This window comes from Centruroides vittatus, unplaced genomic scaffold (genome assembly GCF_030686945.1).
Source record: "Centruroides vittatus isolate TY-2023 unplaced genomic scaffold, ASM3068694v2 scaffold_1444, whole genome shotgun sequence".
NCBI classification, from domain to species: Eukaryota; Metazoa; Arthropoda; class Arachnida; order Scorpiones; family Buthidae; genus Centruroides; species Centruroides vittatus.
In genome coordinates this window covers 1,615,887-1,631,594 of record NW_027122679.1, presented here as the reverse complement: position 1 = coordinate 1,631,594, position 15,708 = coordinate 1,615,887, and the positions used below count along the sequence as shown (strand labels likewise).

General features: G+C 47.2%; 3 protein-coding genes across 6 annotated transcripts in view; 2 read left to right on the top strand and 1 right to left on the bottom strand.

The window, feature by feature from the left end:
* The window catches only part of mdlc (RING finger protein mdlc), a 42,182-nt gene extending 40,020 nt beyond the window's left edge, over positions 1–2,162 (top strand). The window contains exons 8-9 of the mRNA XM_067284649.1: positions 1,419–1,525; positions 2,036–2,162. Of these exons, the coding sequence (XP_067140750.1) occupies positions 1,419–1,525; positions 2,036–2,106 (178 nt within the window). The 3' untranslated portion in view covers positions 2,107–2,162. The remainder of the gene's footprint in view (positions 1–1,418; positions 1,526–2,035) is intronic.
* Positions 2,163–5,870: 3,708 nt separating this feature from the next.
* On the top strand, positions 5,871–10,970 carry LOC136987087 (cysteine sulfinic acid decarboxylase-like). Its single transcript, XM_067284748.1, has 14 exons — positions 5,871–6,291; positions 7,332–7,462; positions 7,521–7,614; positions 7,679–7,769; positions 7,832–7,938; positions 8,016–8,131; positions 8,196–8,330; positions 9,714–9,830; positions 9,898–9,962; positions 10,028–10,106; positions 10,169–10,368; positions 10,439–10,493; positions 10,561–10,650; positions 10,714–10,970. The coding sequence occupies exons 1-14, from the start codon at positions 6,270–6,272 to the stop codon at positions 10,900–10,902; spliced, it is 1,491 nt and encodes a 496-aa protein (XP_067140849.1). The 5' UTR covers positions 5,871–6,269; the 3' UTR covers positions 10,903–10,970.
* A 41-nt stretch (positions 10,971–11,011) lies between these two features.
* LOC136987073 (neogenin-like) overlaps positions 11,012–15,708 on the bottom strand; it is a 100,610-nt gene continuing 95,913 nt past the window's right edge. For 3 of the 4 annotated variants that reach the window (XM_067284719.1, XM_067284718.1, XM_067284721.1), the window contains exons 19-24: positions 15,231–15,263; positions 12,852–12,990; positions 12,554–12,774; positions 12,086–12,481; positions 11,876–12,018; positions 11,012–11,429 (exon numbers count right to left, since the gene is read on the bottom strand). In XM_067284719.1, the coding sequence (XP_067140820.1) occupies positions 11,331–11,429; positions 11,876–12,018; positions 12,086–12,481; positions 12,554–12,774; positions 12,852–12,990; positions 15,231–15,263 (1,031 nt within the window). In that variant the 3' untranslated portion in view covers positions 11,012–11,330. The remainder of the gene's footprint in view (positions 11,430–11,875; positions 12,019–12,085; positions 12,482–12,553; positions 12,775–12,851; positions 12,991–15,230; positions 15,264–15,708) is intronic. The other variant, XM_067284720.1, reaches the window with a different exon arrangement.

Here is a 15,708-nt window from a genome sequence, read left to right as displayed (position 1 = left end):
AAAGTATGGTTCGGGTCGAAAGTCATCCCCGAAATTTTTACGTTTTTGGACTCGGGGAAGAAATTTGTCGGTTTTCTTCTGTACGGACGTTCGTGCTCCCCACACTATTTTCTTCGCCCCCTCGGAGCTTTATACTCCTGCCTTTTGTGAAAAATTCCCACATTTTCCATGGAGGTTGGGGTATTAGGAGGATCGATACCATTAAATTTCGGCGGTTAAAGGTCGTCGGCGTCGCGGGTCGGATTTAACATAGATTGTACTGGTTATTAGCATTTACAATGTTTTTCTTCTTGTAAAACTTGTCTCTACCCTCAAAATTAACTTTTTTTGCCGGGAAAGTTAGGCAACTCGTTGCCGGATTTTCCGTACAGTATTTACTTTGCCTTGTAAGCCCGGTTCCGATTTGTCCGTGGCGCTTTTACCACCAACGTATACACAAATTGCGAAAAGGAGGGGAGGGGAGGGGGAAAGCTCGATCTCTCCCTCCTTTTCGGCGTGGACTTGGTTTTTCATTACATTTTACACAATTTACGCATTTTTTTATATTTATTCCAAAATTTCTCGTACGTTTCGTTTCTTCTTGTGGTATCTTTCGTTGGTAACGCGATAAAGGTTTTAAGGGTCGAGTTTCGTCGGACGTCCGAAGAGTAAAAGTTTCCAGAAAAATGCCGACGTCATTTATGGTGGCCTCTAAAGATACGGACGGAGACGTGTTTCGGTTGGAAAGTATGCGAGATACCAAGTTATCTGCCAGCCAAACACGAATTTTGTAAGAAAACAGTTGGAGATTGTAAAGTAGAATAAGTGCAGATTAATAAGGAAAAGCTTCTACAATTGTAGCTTTCAATCTTACAATTGTGCGTTCCTTTTCCATTGATTTTAGGAAGATTGCAAACTACAATTGTGTTTGTTTTATTATTATTTTAACGATTACGTCGGCTTCTAATCCGGGGGACTCGTCACACCTTTCGGAAAACATTATTAAATATGCATTACGGACGGTTTAAAGTCGACGGGATTAATTTCGGAGCCAGCGAATCAAAGCAATCTCCTCGTTAATCTTAACAATACTTTATTATCTGCTCGAATTTAATACATTTTTCCGGTTTATTTACGTACACCGGTGTAACTTATTTACATTTACTCACTTGGACGAAAAGTAAGATAAATCTGTATCCCGTCGTCGCTTATAACTCTTATACTTTATTAACACGCGCGCATTAAGATAGGGAATCTCCTCCCTATTCATTCCACTTCTGCCCCGATTCTCCCTCTTCCCGGATATACGATCCCAAAAACTGGAACCGGTAATGGGAAAACAAATGCGGCGCAAGTCGCTGGAGATTTTTTCTACCCGACCCCCTTTACCTTCCCCGCAACCGAACCTACGTTTTAATCGTTTCCATGCTTTTTTGCAGGTGCAAGCATTACTTTTGCGAGAAATGCGCATTGCAGCACTACAAGAAATCCAAAAGGTGTTTCGTGTGCAGTAAACAGACCATGGGCATTTTCAACCCGGCCAAAGGTAACCTACCGATTTCCTACCATCTATTTCTCGCCACGATTTAATCGGTTATCGATCCGATACCTGCGGCGGGCAATTAATTACGTTGATGGAACCGGACTTCCGGTCGGCGGGAAAGGAAGCTCCTTGACATATCTTCCGTTTTAAAGAATCGATCGATCGAGTTCCGGAGGATCGTCCGTCCTGCCTGTCGTAACAGTAAACTTCGTCCTGGGTGACGCGGCATTTTTCACCCACACTCGGCGGGAAAAGATACCGGTAATATTTGGAAAAATGCCACGTGCGGGACGACGAACGGAACCCCGGGTCTTGGACGCGATTTTCAGATAAGCCGCTTACAGTTCCGAATGAGGGAAGTGGGCGGAAGGGACCTGCTTCCCTGGCGGGAAAGACCGGGGACGGAGAAGGTCGGATTCCCACCGGCGGCGAAAGAATCTGAAACGGAAGAAAACCGGTGTCCAGCCCACCCTTTCCCGGCGGAGACTGAAGTCCGATTCTTTGTATTTACAGAGTTGATGGCCAAACTGGAAGCCCGAGGAGATCGAGAGGAGAGCGAAGAAGAGGAGGAGAATCCCGACTGATCCCCCCTTTCCTCTCCACCCGACAGACACGAATAAAGCGGTTTTTTAATTCCGTTTTTGTCGAATTTCATTGTGGAATTTTCCGGAGCGTCGGGCGTCGTCCGCGGCGATAAGACGGACGACATCTTGGGTGGAAAAATGCCATCCGGGTACCGGGGAAGGGGAGCCGCCGTTTAATTTCCCCAGATGCGGGAGGCGGGGAAAGGAAAAATCGGGACTCCGCCTCTGCCCGGCACGTGGTCCGGGCGGGGTATAAAAGGCGCGGGGTGCGCGCGGGAGTCGGGAGTCGCTCGTCTCGTAAGTAACCGTTCGATACTCTCCGGTCGTTCCGCCTTTGGGTCCGGGCCCCTTCCTTCTCCGCCACCGCCGGAGGAGGAAAGGGACGGGGCGCCTCTTTCCCCCTTCCTCCCCTCCTTCCGCTTCCACGCGTCCAGACGGAAGTCGTCTTTCCCTTCCGCGACCGCGCGGGTGGCAATCGGGACGGCGGACGGGGCCGCCGGAAAAATAACGTTTTCTTTTGGTCCTTTGCGGAAGGGGAAAGAAACGTCTTATTTTTCTCGTCCGGGATCGTATCTCCCGCGGGATTTTAGCCGTCGACGGTTCCCCCTGGCGGGCGGATCCGGCCGCACGGTTTCTCTCGCTTTCCGTCCGCGGCGCCACCCGCCGGGCCGGGGGGAGGTCGACCGCCGAAATGGGAACGGGACGAAGGAAGAAGGCTTCCAATGACCTTTCGCCCGGTCCGATTGCTTTGCGTGGGCGGAGGGAAGCAATTTGTAGCCCGACCGCCATCCGCGCGATTACTTAATTAGGACGACAAGTGCCTGGAACTGCACCGCCCCCGGTACCTGGGCGGAAGTGACGTGGCTCGACCACGGATTTTTTTCGGCCGTGCGCACCGGACCGCTTTCCGAGGGTGGCAGAACGACGTCGAGTCGACGACCGGACGATAGACGTTCGTCGTCTTCTTCCGACGTTGTGGAAATTCCCCGTTCGGTTGCCGCGGAAGACGAATCGTTTCCGGTGGCGCTCGACCTATTCCGTCCCCTCTTATATACTCTTATACACTCGTCACTCGGGACCGTCCGTAAATTACCTCCGCACTTTTACTCCCCCTCCCAGTTTGTCCGAGTTTTCGTAACCCCTCCCAACCTTTATCACTTTATACAGTTTATACATTTTTATTATTTGTAAAATTTAACGAAATAAATCGGACGTCCGTCCGACTTCCACCGTTCCCTTGGCTTAAGCCTTTATAAAAGAAAAATTGGCCAACGGTCCACCGAGCATAGATTGGGGTCGTTTTGTTTTTGGGTTGATCCCGAAAGAGGTCTTTATAACTCGCGGTCTCCTTTTTCTGAAGGTTTTATTTTTCACGGAAACCAGAAAAAAATACGTAATTGCGCGTTTAAGAATCGACTGGGTCCTTATGGTTGTGGCGTGTCGACGTATGTTACGTTATGAAAACGTCCGTTATAATTTTATGCAAAACGTACCGGCGTAAGGGATAGAAAAGTTTATAAAATTGCGGAACCCGTCGTTTATCGACGTCGGGCCGTATTGCTTTTGCTTCCGCACGTTAGTTGTACTTATCGTCTCTCAATTAATTTTTAATGCCGCCGACTGACCGCAGAGCCAGATCGCACGGCGTCCGCCTTATATTTTTACCGCGTAACGGCTTTGGTGCGCCAACGCCATCTAACGTTGCGCGTTTATAATTATAACGTAAAATACGTCACAAAAACTTGTGTATTTACGCACCAATTTACAAAATAGAATTTCAAACCGATATTATCCACGCTCGAAATTCGTCGTTTCATCACAAAACGGAAGATGGATTCTTCGCCAAGTTATCGCTTGTTTTCGTGTTAAATTCGGAATACCCCATGTGTAAACTTTTTCGTCGGCCGGGCGACTTTTAAAACGTTTTCCGAGAGGTACGCCGGTCCGTCCCAAGTTTATAAACGAAAGATGGGAAAAATCGCCCGCCATTTCGACTCATTTCTTATTTTTCGAGCTATGCGTCACGTGGCTTCGGTTAAACCAATCGGAGCTTTTCGCCCAATGCCGGGCAACGCGTGAAGTTTATTTTATTTTCTCTCACCAGGTGGCGGGACGACTTTTCCGGTAATGGCAAGGTCTGTATAAGGTGGTCAGGACACGCTCCCGTGATTCTATGCGGCAGCGGCCATGTTGGGGCATATCGATAGAGATCGCCATACGTGGTCCCTGCGTGAGTCGACTATTATTACGTACTGTACATACGTACTCAGAACGTTAAACAATGGGTTATTCTGTGGCACCTAATTGTAAAAGTAAGTCTACCGACCTTCGATTGTTTAGATTTCCTGCAGATAAGCAGAGGAAAGCGAAATGGGCGCAGAACTGCAGACGGGATAAGTGGCAGCCAACTGAACATTCTAAACTATGTGAGAGTAGTGTATATTATGTATTTTTCTATTGGTACTGTCTTCGAGATGTACACTCAAACCTGTTTTTGTGCGGTGGATAGGGACCGCATAAAAAAGTCTCACGTAGAAAATAACTCAAAACCGTACGAAATAACTAGGAATTGCTTTTTTAACTCCTCGGGCCTTTTTCTGCAATCCCTAATGGGGGAAAAATCCTCTAAGAATTTTATTTTTTATATTAATTAATTAATTCCACTTAAATACCAATCTAACATTAAAAAGTTAAAAAATGATTTTATTTGATAAATATAGCTGCAGAAAGTGTTATTTCATTTAACAAGGCGTGAAATTTCACACCCGCACTCTAAAGCCTGAGGGGAGCTAACTTACCGCATCTGTTCAAATATAACAATGATTTTTATGCTATTAAAATGAGAAAAAAATTTTAGAATAAAAAATGAAAAAAACCTGCTGATGTCATAGAAAACATCCAATAGAGTTTTAAAAAATTTTGCAGGAGTCAATTATGTTCCAATTCGATTGAAATTTTCATATACCGCACAAAAACAGGTTTGAGTGTACACGTGAGCTCACATTAAATTATTTGTTGTTCAGCTTCATTTCGAAGAATCTCAGAACTGTTGATCTCGACTTTTCTGTCAGTGAGATTACATATTTTTGCCAGAGATACGAACAGTACTTTGAATGTAAAAAAGCTGTATGGAAGCAAAAACTCATTTATGCGTACTTCTGCCGACTTCCGAAAATGGTATTTTATTATATTTGTATTGTGTGTTTACAGAGAAAGAAGTTACCTCTCAGATAAGCTCTGTTAAAAATATCATCAAGTTGTGTTTAATATTATCCTTTTTGATTAAATTTTATATAATTAGGAAAATGTGACGTTTAAGCCTTTGTAAAGCCAAAAATGTTCATTAATTAAACGTTAATCCAGTATTTATTTTTTATTTTTACCGAGTGCTTATATACGTAATTGCATCAGTTTTAGCACCCATTTAATTAGTTTTATTCACGACAGCGAGTGATGTGGATGATTGTTTCTTTTAAACTATTTGATCGAAAAGTTATACATAAAATTGGGGTTGCATAATCATCCGACATTATTATTATAATTTTGACTGGAAATCACTGGATTTATGCAATTTTAGTTTAATTAATGTCGTATAAAACTGACTGCTCGTACAAGTTTGCTTAAAACACGCGACTCAAAATACCCCAAAATGGCGGCTCGAGAAGCAGGTCACGCGTGTCCTGACCTTATACAGACCTTGGGTAATGGTGTTAATTTTTATCGGAAGCATTAGCCGTAAACACTCGCGTATTTAACGACTGCTATAGCCAACTTCCTGGTACGGTGCTCAGATAACAAAGCTACGCTTCCGTAACGCCGTTTTACCAACGAGGAAACCGGAAGTCACTCGCCACAACTGGGCGATGCCCGAGTCGATTTTTTCCGCCGACTGACTATAGCCACGGCCGCGATTTCGCTACCGTGCCGAAATTAATTTCTTCCCGCGCGCACCGGGCCGCGCTTCTGCGGGTTTCGATAGGAACCGGAAGGAGTCGGGACCGTTAAGAGAAGACGAAGAGTTCCTGGAGGCCGGACTGATCGACCGACGGGTTGTTTTTCAGAATTATTTTTTCGGACGGACGATTCGGCAATCTCCGACGATTTCGCCAGAAAGTGGAACCTGGAAAACTCGTTACCTTCAGAGACTCAACGTTTCCTGCCCTATGGACGGTCAAAATAACAAAAGTGAGTAGCTTGGATTTCTCCGCTGCCTCTCTTCTTTCCGAAAACGTGAAAAGAAACGGGGGACGGAATCGATTTCCGCCCTACGATTGCACCTTTAGTCGGATCGTCCTCCAAATTCCCCGCTCGCGTTACTTAACGCGGAATAGTAAATAGCTACGGCGATTTTTGTAAACTATGGCCAAGTGACCGTAAAAATACCGCCCGTAGTTACGAAACCGTCAAAACCCGGGTAGCTGCCGCGGGTAGGGCGCGAACCCGCCTTCGGCTATTTTATCCGCCGAAATTAAAAAGTATCCGATGTTCCGGAATTGTCCGTTAAAAACGGGAAATCGGAATGCCCCCAAAACCCCGGCCGAAAATACGGCACTCGCCCGAATCGTCGCGGACACCGATTTTTACGCGATAATTCTAAAGGTAATTCGATTTTTTTGCCTTTTCGCCGAAGGAAAGGAGCCTTTCGCTCAATGCTTCGTCTGGGGCCGATAAAAGAATGCGTAAAGAAACTCGGCAGCCGGATACCGGTACGAAATCCCAAATTTATCACGGCTCTCCACTTGGCGCCGCTCATGCGCGTAGTCACCTTAGAGTATCGGGGTGACGCGTATTTTCGCCTGGCCGCCTAACGCCTAATTCTTGGCGTAGGCCACGTGGTAATTTTACCTGTTCTTAGCTTTACGCACGGCGTGGGGTGAAAATTTCGAAAAGGTGCGTAAAAATAGTAAATATCGGACATTTAATTTTTAAACTTTATTTTAAAATAGAAAGGTTTGCTGCCACTGTACAAATTCCCGTAATTCGTCGCAAATCGCCTTCCGTTTCTCGCCAAGTGTGTGGCGCACAGTGCAGCCACTACGCGGAGAGCCAGCGTTACGGACGCCGGAACTCGTATAACTTATCGAATTTTGAGTTTTGTGCGGACTATCGGGGGTTTTAACCGCCGATAATCCGGCACAAATCTGGACAAAACTATTTTCGCGTACCGATGAAATAACGTCTTTTCAGTTATACCGAGCAAAAATGACGTGTTTTGTACGTTTCAGTCAAGGCCGACGACGTCGGATTTTTGGAAGACGTCACCAAGATGATGCTGCGCTCCGACATCATCGGAAACGCGGCCACCATCAAGGAGAAACACCGGGTCATCGACTTCAGACAGCCGGAGGAACTAAAGGTAATTGGGTCCTTTCTTTCGGCAAAAAATTCCCCCTAATTCTCTTTCCTTCCGGCAGAAATTCATGGACTTCAGCGTTCAGGAGGAACCGGCCGACAGGGAGAGCCTGTTGAAATTCTGTGAAGACTTCGTGCGCTACAGCCTGAAAACCAGTAAGTGGAGGCGCGTGCGGAACGTGCGGGCAGATACCGGCTGACCCGGGCCTTCTTCTCGCAGGTCACCCTCTCTTCCTCAGCCGACTGTACCACGGAGTGGACGGCTACGGACTGGCCGGCGCCTGGCTCTCCGAAGCTCTCAACACCACCCAGTAGGTACCTCGGCCGCCGTCCCGGTTTGCGGGGCAACGGTAGTAACTCCTTTACCCGACAGGACCACCTACGAAGTGGCTTCGGTCTTCACCCTGCTGGAACGCGCTCTGCTCGACCACCTGCGAAGACTCATCGGATGGGAGACAGGAGACGGAATCTTCTGTCCAGGTATTTTTCTCCCCCTCCCGCCTCCGTTTCTTCCTCCGAACCGAGATAATTTAGCCGGGCGCGGGCGTTTTTTTCAGGAGGATCCCTGGCTAACATGTACGGGATGGCTCTGGCCCGGTACAAATTGTTTCCTTCGGTGAAGGAGAAGGGCGTTCGCTACCTCCCTCCTCTGGTCACTTTCGTCTCGGACGAGGTAAGAGTCGCCGTCTCTTTTTTTCTCCCCTGCCTTTTCCCCACGATTTTTTCCCTTTCGACAGGGTCACTACTCCATAGTCAAGGGTCAGAACTTTCTGGGGATGGGCACAGAGACCGTGGTCAGAGTCGAGACGGATTCCCTGGGCAGAATGATCCCCGAAGAACTGGAAGCGGCCATTTTGGAGGCCAAACGAAAGGTGAGATTTCTTTGCAATTGGTTCTCGGATCACTTCGGTACGAGTCGTGTACCTTCACGTCGTTTTGGACGAACTTCCTTCCTCGCTAGTTGTGGAAAATTCTCCGTTCCGGTCCCGGTTAATTCCAAGACTTGAGGACCCTCAGCCCGAAATTGCTCAACGCCCCCCCTAACCCGTTGCGGAAAAATAAGCGGAATTTTTGATTTTACTTAGGTTAAGTCGCATTCATCTTCCATTTCTGCTTAAACAAAATTTAGAATCTTTTGTGATAAAGAATTGTCCGTGCGCGTCGTTAGCTAATCGGGAATTTGACGAAACGAACATTTGTTTTTGCAATTTTTATCGCGAATTATGAGGTAATGCGTCTCGTGCCAATAACCGCCAGATGACGTGGTCCAAATTTTAGAAAAGACGGTTGCCGTAATAGAATTTTACATTTTTCGTGGAAAATGTTGCTTTTTATTTACTTCCGAACATTTTCTCCTAATTCCGTTTTAAATATTTGTTCCGAGTCGCCACCCTTCTTTCGGTGTTCGAGGATTCCCTCTACCGGCTTTATTGGGCTGCAGACCCATAATTCCCCCCCCCGTCAGTCTCGAGAACGGTGTTACATAGACGAAAGCCGAGACCAGATAGGTAACTCGCGTGATTCCTTTTAAAATCTTTCCCCACAACGGCGTACAGTACATAAGACTTTCTTCGTTAACTCAGCCAGTTTCCCATAGAACCTGGCTTCACGCCTGGCCGCGCGATCGATCACCATCGCCGCCGGTGGGAAAAATGGCGTTAAAATCCCCGTAAACGGGGAAAAACCGACGGACAGGGCCATGCCCGTAAGCCATATGTCGAAACCAAATTTAGAATTAAATTAATTTTTCAATTTATATTCGGGCTGTTGAACATTTTCTACCTCCGAGTTTTAAGAAGCGCGTGGCTATATTTTGTTCGTTTGCCGGGATCCCCGGCTTCCGTTATTTCGATTCTTTTATAGAGTTTAATTTGTTCCCCATATACTTTTCATCGAGAATTCGGCCACGAGTTGCCCAACTTTCCCAGCAGACGCAAAAAATCAAATAAAGAGGCTTATTTAATAATATAAAAATTATTGTCTTTATTATAATCTCCGGGGCCGGAACGAGTTTTCTAAAATGTCGACGCCCCCGGTACACAACTTACCGTGCCAAATTTCGTCGCCTAACCAAATCCCGTCCCGAAATATTAAACGAAATAGATGCCGACACGCACGCACATTCGTGAAATTTTTCCGTTTCCCGGGGGCGTCGAAAGGTGAATTGGCAAAAATGTCGGAGCTATTCCGGTACTTTCCCGGATTTTTCGGGCAGGTCCGAGTAAATCGTGCAATAAACGCGGGAACTCTTTCAGGGAAACAAACCGTACTTCGTCTGCGCCACGGCCGGAACCACCGTTCTGGGAGCCTACGACCCCCTGTCTCCGCTGGCCGACGTCTGTCAGAGACACGGACTGTGGCTACACGTGGACGTACGTAAACTTCATCCCCACCCTTTCCTCTCGCCCTTCCTTTCTAAGCCTCTCGTTTATCTCCAAGGCTGCCTGGGGAGGAGCGGCCGCCTTCTCTGAAAAACACCGCCACCTGCTGGACGGCATCGACAGGTAAGATTCTCGCCTCCGCTTCTGGCTCCTGGTCGAAAACTGTACGTTTTTTCTTCGGGAGACAGGGTGGACTCGGTGACTTGGGACCTGCACAAGATGCCCGGAGTACCCCTGCAGTGCAGCGTCTATCTTTCCAAACACAAGGTAGGTACCGGGGCGGAAGGGACCGCCGCCCGCCCCGGAGGATAACCCGGTCGCTCCCGCAGGGGATGCTGTACGGATGCAATGGCTTCTCGGCCGAGTACCTGTTCCAGCCGGACAAATATTACGACGTGACGTACGACGTGGGCGACGAGAGCATCCAGTGCGGCAGGAAAGTGGACTCGCTCAAGCTGTGGCTGGTGTGGAAGGGAAGAGGAAGTCGCGGCATGGAGAAACTGGTGGATAACGCCTTCGCCATGGCCGAGTACGACCTTTTCCCGCTCGACGCGTCCTTTTTCTCCTTTAATAAAGATACTCCGTCCGTTTCCTTTCAGATACCTGGCCGACAGACTCAGGGAGACCGAGGGATTTCGACTGGTTCTTCCGCGGGTAAGTGACTCCGACCTCTCATTCTCGTTTCCGTTCCCCAACCCACGTCCTTTCCGTTCCGTTTCAGTTCGAGTGCACCAACGTCTGTTTCTGGTTCGTCCCCCCCTGTCTGCGAGGCCGAGAAGACTCGCCCGAATTCTGGAGTAAAATGGCCAAGGTGGGCACCGTCTTTACCTCTGGCGCGTAACCTTCTGGCGGTAACTTTCTTCTCTTCCGGCAGGTGGCGCCGGCCATCAAGAAGAAGATGGTGCTGGAGGGATCCCTGATCATCGACTATCATCCGTTGGGGTCCAAGTCGTACGTCAACTTTTTCCGAGTTCCCCTGCATTGCACCCCTCCTCCCAGCCGCTCCGACATGGACTTCATCGTCCGAGAGATATCCCGTTTGGGAAACGAAGTGGTGGTGTGAGCGGGACCCGCCCTTTGTCTGTTTTGTGTTTCCGTTGTGGTTTAAATAAAGTGATGGTCCTGTCCGAAGGTATGCTGGATTTTTGGCGCGGAGGAAGGGAGGCAAACGATTTATTTAAAAAGATCTTTACTATAAAATCGTTCGAACGGTACACGAGACGTGGCGGAGAGAGACCGAGTGTAAATTCGTATAAAAAAGTACGGCCGGGTCCGCATAAATTACGTATTTCCTTCGGGGAAGGCGGAGAACGGCTCCCGCAATAAATATTCGGGTGGTATGTACAGAGGGCGGAGTCCGTCGAAGTCTTCGGACGAGCCCGACCCCCTCCGGGGCGGGGAGGGACGGGAGGAGAGACGAGCCTCCGCCCGCGCGTTTCTACAAAAGAAAGAAAAGGGGAGCGCTATGTACAGGGGATGGCACGGGAGATCTCAGCACTGGAACTCTGAGGCGGTGATGGCGTTCAGGTCCTTCATCAGTCCTTCCAGATTGGCCATCTCCTGGTTCAGCTCCTCCGTGCTGTAAGACAACTGAAAAGACAAGCGCCGCATTTTATAATCAATAAATTAACGCACCGACCGACAAATTTTCTGCAAAACTTACGAATTTAGATACATCTCCCACCGACATTGACGCAAGTAGAAATTAGCGAAGTTGAGGCGGAAGTTTTCAACGCCGCTTTCCTGTAAGCCTACAAGTTTGACAATGGCGTTTGGAATGTCGAGCATGATGCCACTGACTTTCCAAACGCCATTGTCAAACTTCTCGGCTTACAGGAAAGCGGCGCCGAACGTCTGACGTACACGTTTTCGCGTTTACAACTTCGACCTCAACCTCGCTATTAGCTTCGACGCCATCGGCGCGTAAAGCGTCTGGAGTGGATCCCCGCCCGATTCTATTTCTTTCCTCGGCTCGGCATTAGGAAGAAATCGACGCTACGCGACGCGGGAAGAGAGGGAAATTTATCGATACTTACGGGCGGGGCGTCGTCCTTGGAAGAGTCCGGCTCCGCTTCGCGCGTCCGAGCCGCCGCCGGACGCGACGGCTGGGCGGGAACTGGCAGAGCGCCGGGCACCGCCGACGCTTTCTTGTGCGGACTGCAACTCTGCGGCGGTTTGACTGCCAGAAAGAAGAACAAAATGGAGGAAGGAAGGGAGGAAGAGTAGGCAAGGAAACGGCTACTTACCGGCGTGCTTGGGCTGGGGCGTGGCCGGCGCACTCTGCGGCGGGGGAGCGGGAACGCTGAAGCTCTTCAGCGGGTGTCCCGCCGCTCGCTTGCCCGCCGCCTCGGCCGCGCCGGCCACGATAAGTGCACTTGTGTAGGCGGCCCGCTGCCCCGGGCCGGGCCCGGCGCCGGCGGGAGGCGGCTGCCGGGGCGAGGAGGTGGTCACCTGCTCGTAGGAGGGAAGGCCGGGGGCTTCCGACGAGGTTCCCGGCCGGGCGGCGTCCAACGTCACGTGGGCCCGGGGGATGTTGTACTGCGTCCGGGGATAGGGCGGCCGGGTCAGACTGCCGGAGGATCCCTCATGGGGTCGGTCGGGTCCCGCCTCGGGAACCGGAACCGGAACGGCGGGGGTCACGGCTGCGGAAGAGCGGAAGGTTAGAGGTGGTTCGGAAGAGAACGGCGTTGCTGCCGAGGAAAGCGACGTCTTACCCACGTAGCCGGTCTTCTTTCTCTCCAGCGTGTCCAGCAGCGACTCGTCTCCCAGCTCCTGCGAGTTGCGAGGAATAGGGGTGACGGTCATGGCCGTCTCGCCGTTGTTGCCCTTGTCCATGGACTTGAGCTCCATCTGGTCGTGGTGAATCCATAGGTCGGGAGGCTTTATCTCCTTGCCCGCGCTTTTACCTTTGGCTGCTCCTTTTCCCGAGCCGTACCTGCGGCGAAAATGGCCAATCGGGTGAAGGTCGGTGTAGAGTGCCGAAAGTCGAACTCCGGCGCGCGTGGGACTTACCCTTTGTTTCTGACGGGTCCGAGGTAACCCCGACGACGACGACAGACGACGGCGCTGACCACCACGATGACCAGCAGGGTGAAGCCCGACACGCAGGCGATGATGATGTACAGCATGTTGTTGGTCAGACCGCGGCCATCTACCCCGACGGAAAGACATTTAACTCTCGGCTTTCTCTTAAATATTAAATCAAAAGTTTATAAATATATAAAGTCGGCCTCGCGGACCGACTCCCTCGGCCCCAGTTGGCCCCTGGCGGGCGTTACCATAAATACGATTCCTCTGTTTTCTAATCATTGCACTATTTGTTTACGAGAAAACGAAACTGCCACCTCTGCCGATGTTCGAATAAACCGAATTTTTTAATATTGCTTTTTCCTTATTATTATTATTAAGGAAAAATTATTTCTAAATAAACGGATGCATTCCGCTTTATTTCTGCCAGTCTACCGAGTAACCCGGTAAAGTTAATAAGATACTTAAACTTATATACTATAAATCGGGGATCTTTTCGCACCCGCGAATCGGCAGAAGTCTATAAAGATATATTTTCTTAGACGCGTCACTGTCGTAACTGGCCGTAACAAGACAGCAGTTACTGTGTATTGGAATGGCTTTACTCGCTCCCGAGTCTGCACTTTTAATAATAAAAATCCGGCCGTATCTGTTCCCATTTTATCATAAATTTTAAGGTTAGGGACGGGTTTTATAAAAAAAATTGTAAATGCTAATAACCAGTAAAATCGTCATTAATTCCGACCCTACCGGGGATACATGCGACTCCCTTTATCTCCCCCACCCCCTCGACTTCTAACCACCAAAATTTAATAGCACCGATCCCCCTAATACACAAACCTCCCTGCAAAATTTCAGAAATTTTCGACAAAAAGCACGGGAGTCATTAAGCTTCAAACAGGGTGAACAAAATCGTGACCCTCACGTACAGAAATTACCCCCGAATTATTTTCGTTTCTTGTCGTAAGTCCAAAAATCTTGTGAGGGCATTTTACACCTACACAACAGCCGGGAAAGTAAAAAATAAAACCTGTTTAATGAGATTTTAAACTTGTAATTAATATATTTTATTATTACAAAATTTCTTGCCGGTCCGCAGACCCGAGGTTGAAGAACACTGCTATAAACAACATACAATTTTTTTTTCTAGCTATATTATGTACTGTACCTTTCTACTCGTTAAACAAAATGCCATTGTGGCTTCCAATTTTAGCGAGGTTGAGGCCGAAGTTTTAAACTCGTAAACTTACAGGAAAGCGGCGCTGATCGTCCGACGTACACGTTTACGCGTTTAAAACTTCGGCCTCAACCTCGCTTTTATTAAGTGTTCAGACGGCGGCTCCTTAATAAATTTCTCCTGGGAATATTAGTGTATATAATGTAACTCCTACGCTAATACAAAGTGCACGCGCGCACGCGACGAGGATCAGGCCTAAGTTTTATTCTTGGATTTTACAATTCTCGGAATTCCTTCTCGTTACTACAATAATCACCACTTTTTATCGGTCTTTCGAAATTAAAATACCGTATCTTTCTACCGGATTCCGAAGTTAATTCTCAAACGCCATACGGTATTTTAATTTCCGTCGGAGAAATCAAACCAGCAGGACATTTGTAAATTAACTCGAAACCCTTTCTCTACCGATTCGAATTTATTAACTAACGGAAATTGTTAAGAGCGTAAAACATTATTCCTTAATGAATTTCAATTCTAATGATTTGTCGACGATAAAGCCAGAGTTGTCGCTTATTAATTTATTATGTTATTTCTTTAATCGTCACAGATTTGAAATGCGATAAAACCGGCCGGACTCTACGCCATTTTTTCTTTTTTTAGAATTCTTACGTGTCGTACGGATAAAGTCTTCATCCAAAAACACGTGGACGGGGCAGAACAAAACGTAAAATTCGCCCCGTTTAGCCGGATAATCTTTATAAGGAAAATTCGAAATTACTGGCTAATCCTAGCTTTATACGATTGGCAGCCTTTAGCCCTAACACAATAAGCAATGTACTGTACAATTTTATGATTTAATAATTTGATTGGTCACATTTCAATTTTCATATATAAAACGACAATACAGGAATGAGACCGGCAAATTATCTTTAAAATTCGTGAAAATAAAATTTTGATTTCCGTGGCTGAAAATCTAACACGCGCTCCAATTGTTTTTAAAAATGGAAGCCACAAGCGGCACGTTAATTCTATGCGTTTTAATTTACTACGGGAGAGAGCCAAGAGACTAGCAATTTCCAGATATTCCAGAAACATGCAATTAAAGTAAAGAATGAAAAATGAATTAAAAGAAACGGCGGCAAGAAATATTAATTTAATAAAACATTCATTCATAGAAAATTTCTTACCCTGATAAGAGGCTCCGGGTGCATTAGCTAAACCTATAAATGGTTGCAACAAAATAAAACAATTTTATCAACAGGCAAATCATGCAAAAATAAAATTGGTAAAAAAAAGAAAAACATATTTAAAAACTAATTAAGTGAAACTGACATTCCAATTCTTTTTCCTAATCAATCCATTATAATTATTGTGTAAATGTCGATGTTAGAAAACGATCCTAGCCCGACGTTTAAACTTAGATTTTGCGTGTCTCCGTTAACATCGAAAAAATTTAAATTTAATTAATGGATTATTATTATAATAAAACACAATAATTAATTTATAATCTAACGAGAGATGGCGCCTGGCGTTTTGCCTCCTGCCAAATTGCTTAGTAATTATTTAGCCTTAATAGCCCAATAAAGGAATCCGGCTGTTCGTTTTATGTTTTTTTTTTCTTTTTCTTGTTTGAGATTTGGTGTAAAACCGAATATAAAAGTCTGG

Bases quoted from the DNA above. Each gene is read 5' to 3' on its own strand.
- LOC136987087 (XM_067284748.1), top strand. From the start codon at position 6,270: ATGGACGGTCAAAATAACAAAA. The intron at 6,292-7,331 runs GTGAGTAGCTTG...TGTACGTTTCAG, and splicing joins GGACGGTCAAAATAACAAAA to TCAAGGCCGACGACGTCGGA. The intron at 7,939-8,015 runs GTATTTTTCTCC...CGTTTTTTTCAG, and splicing joins AGACGGAATCTTCTGTCCAG to GAGGATCCCTGGCTAACATG.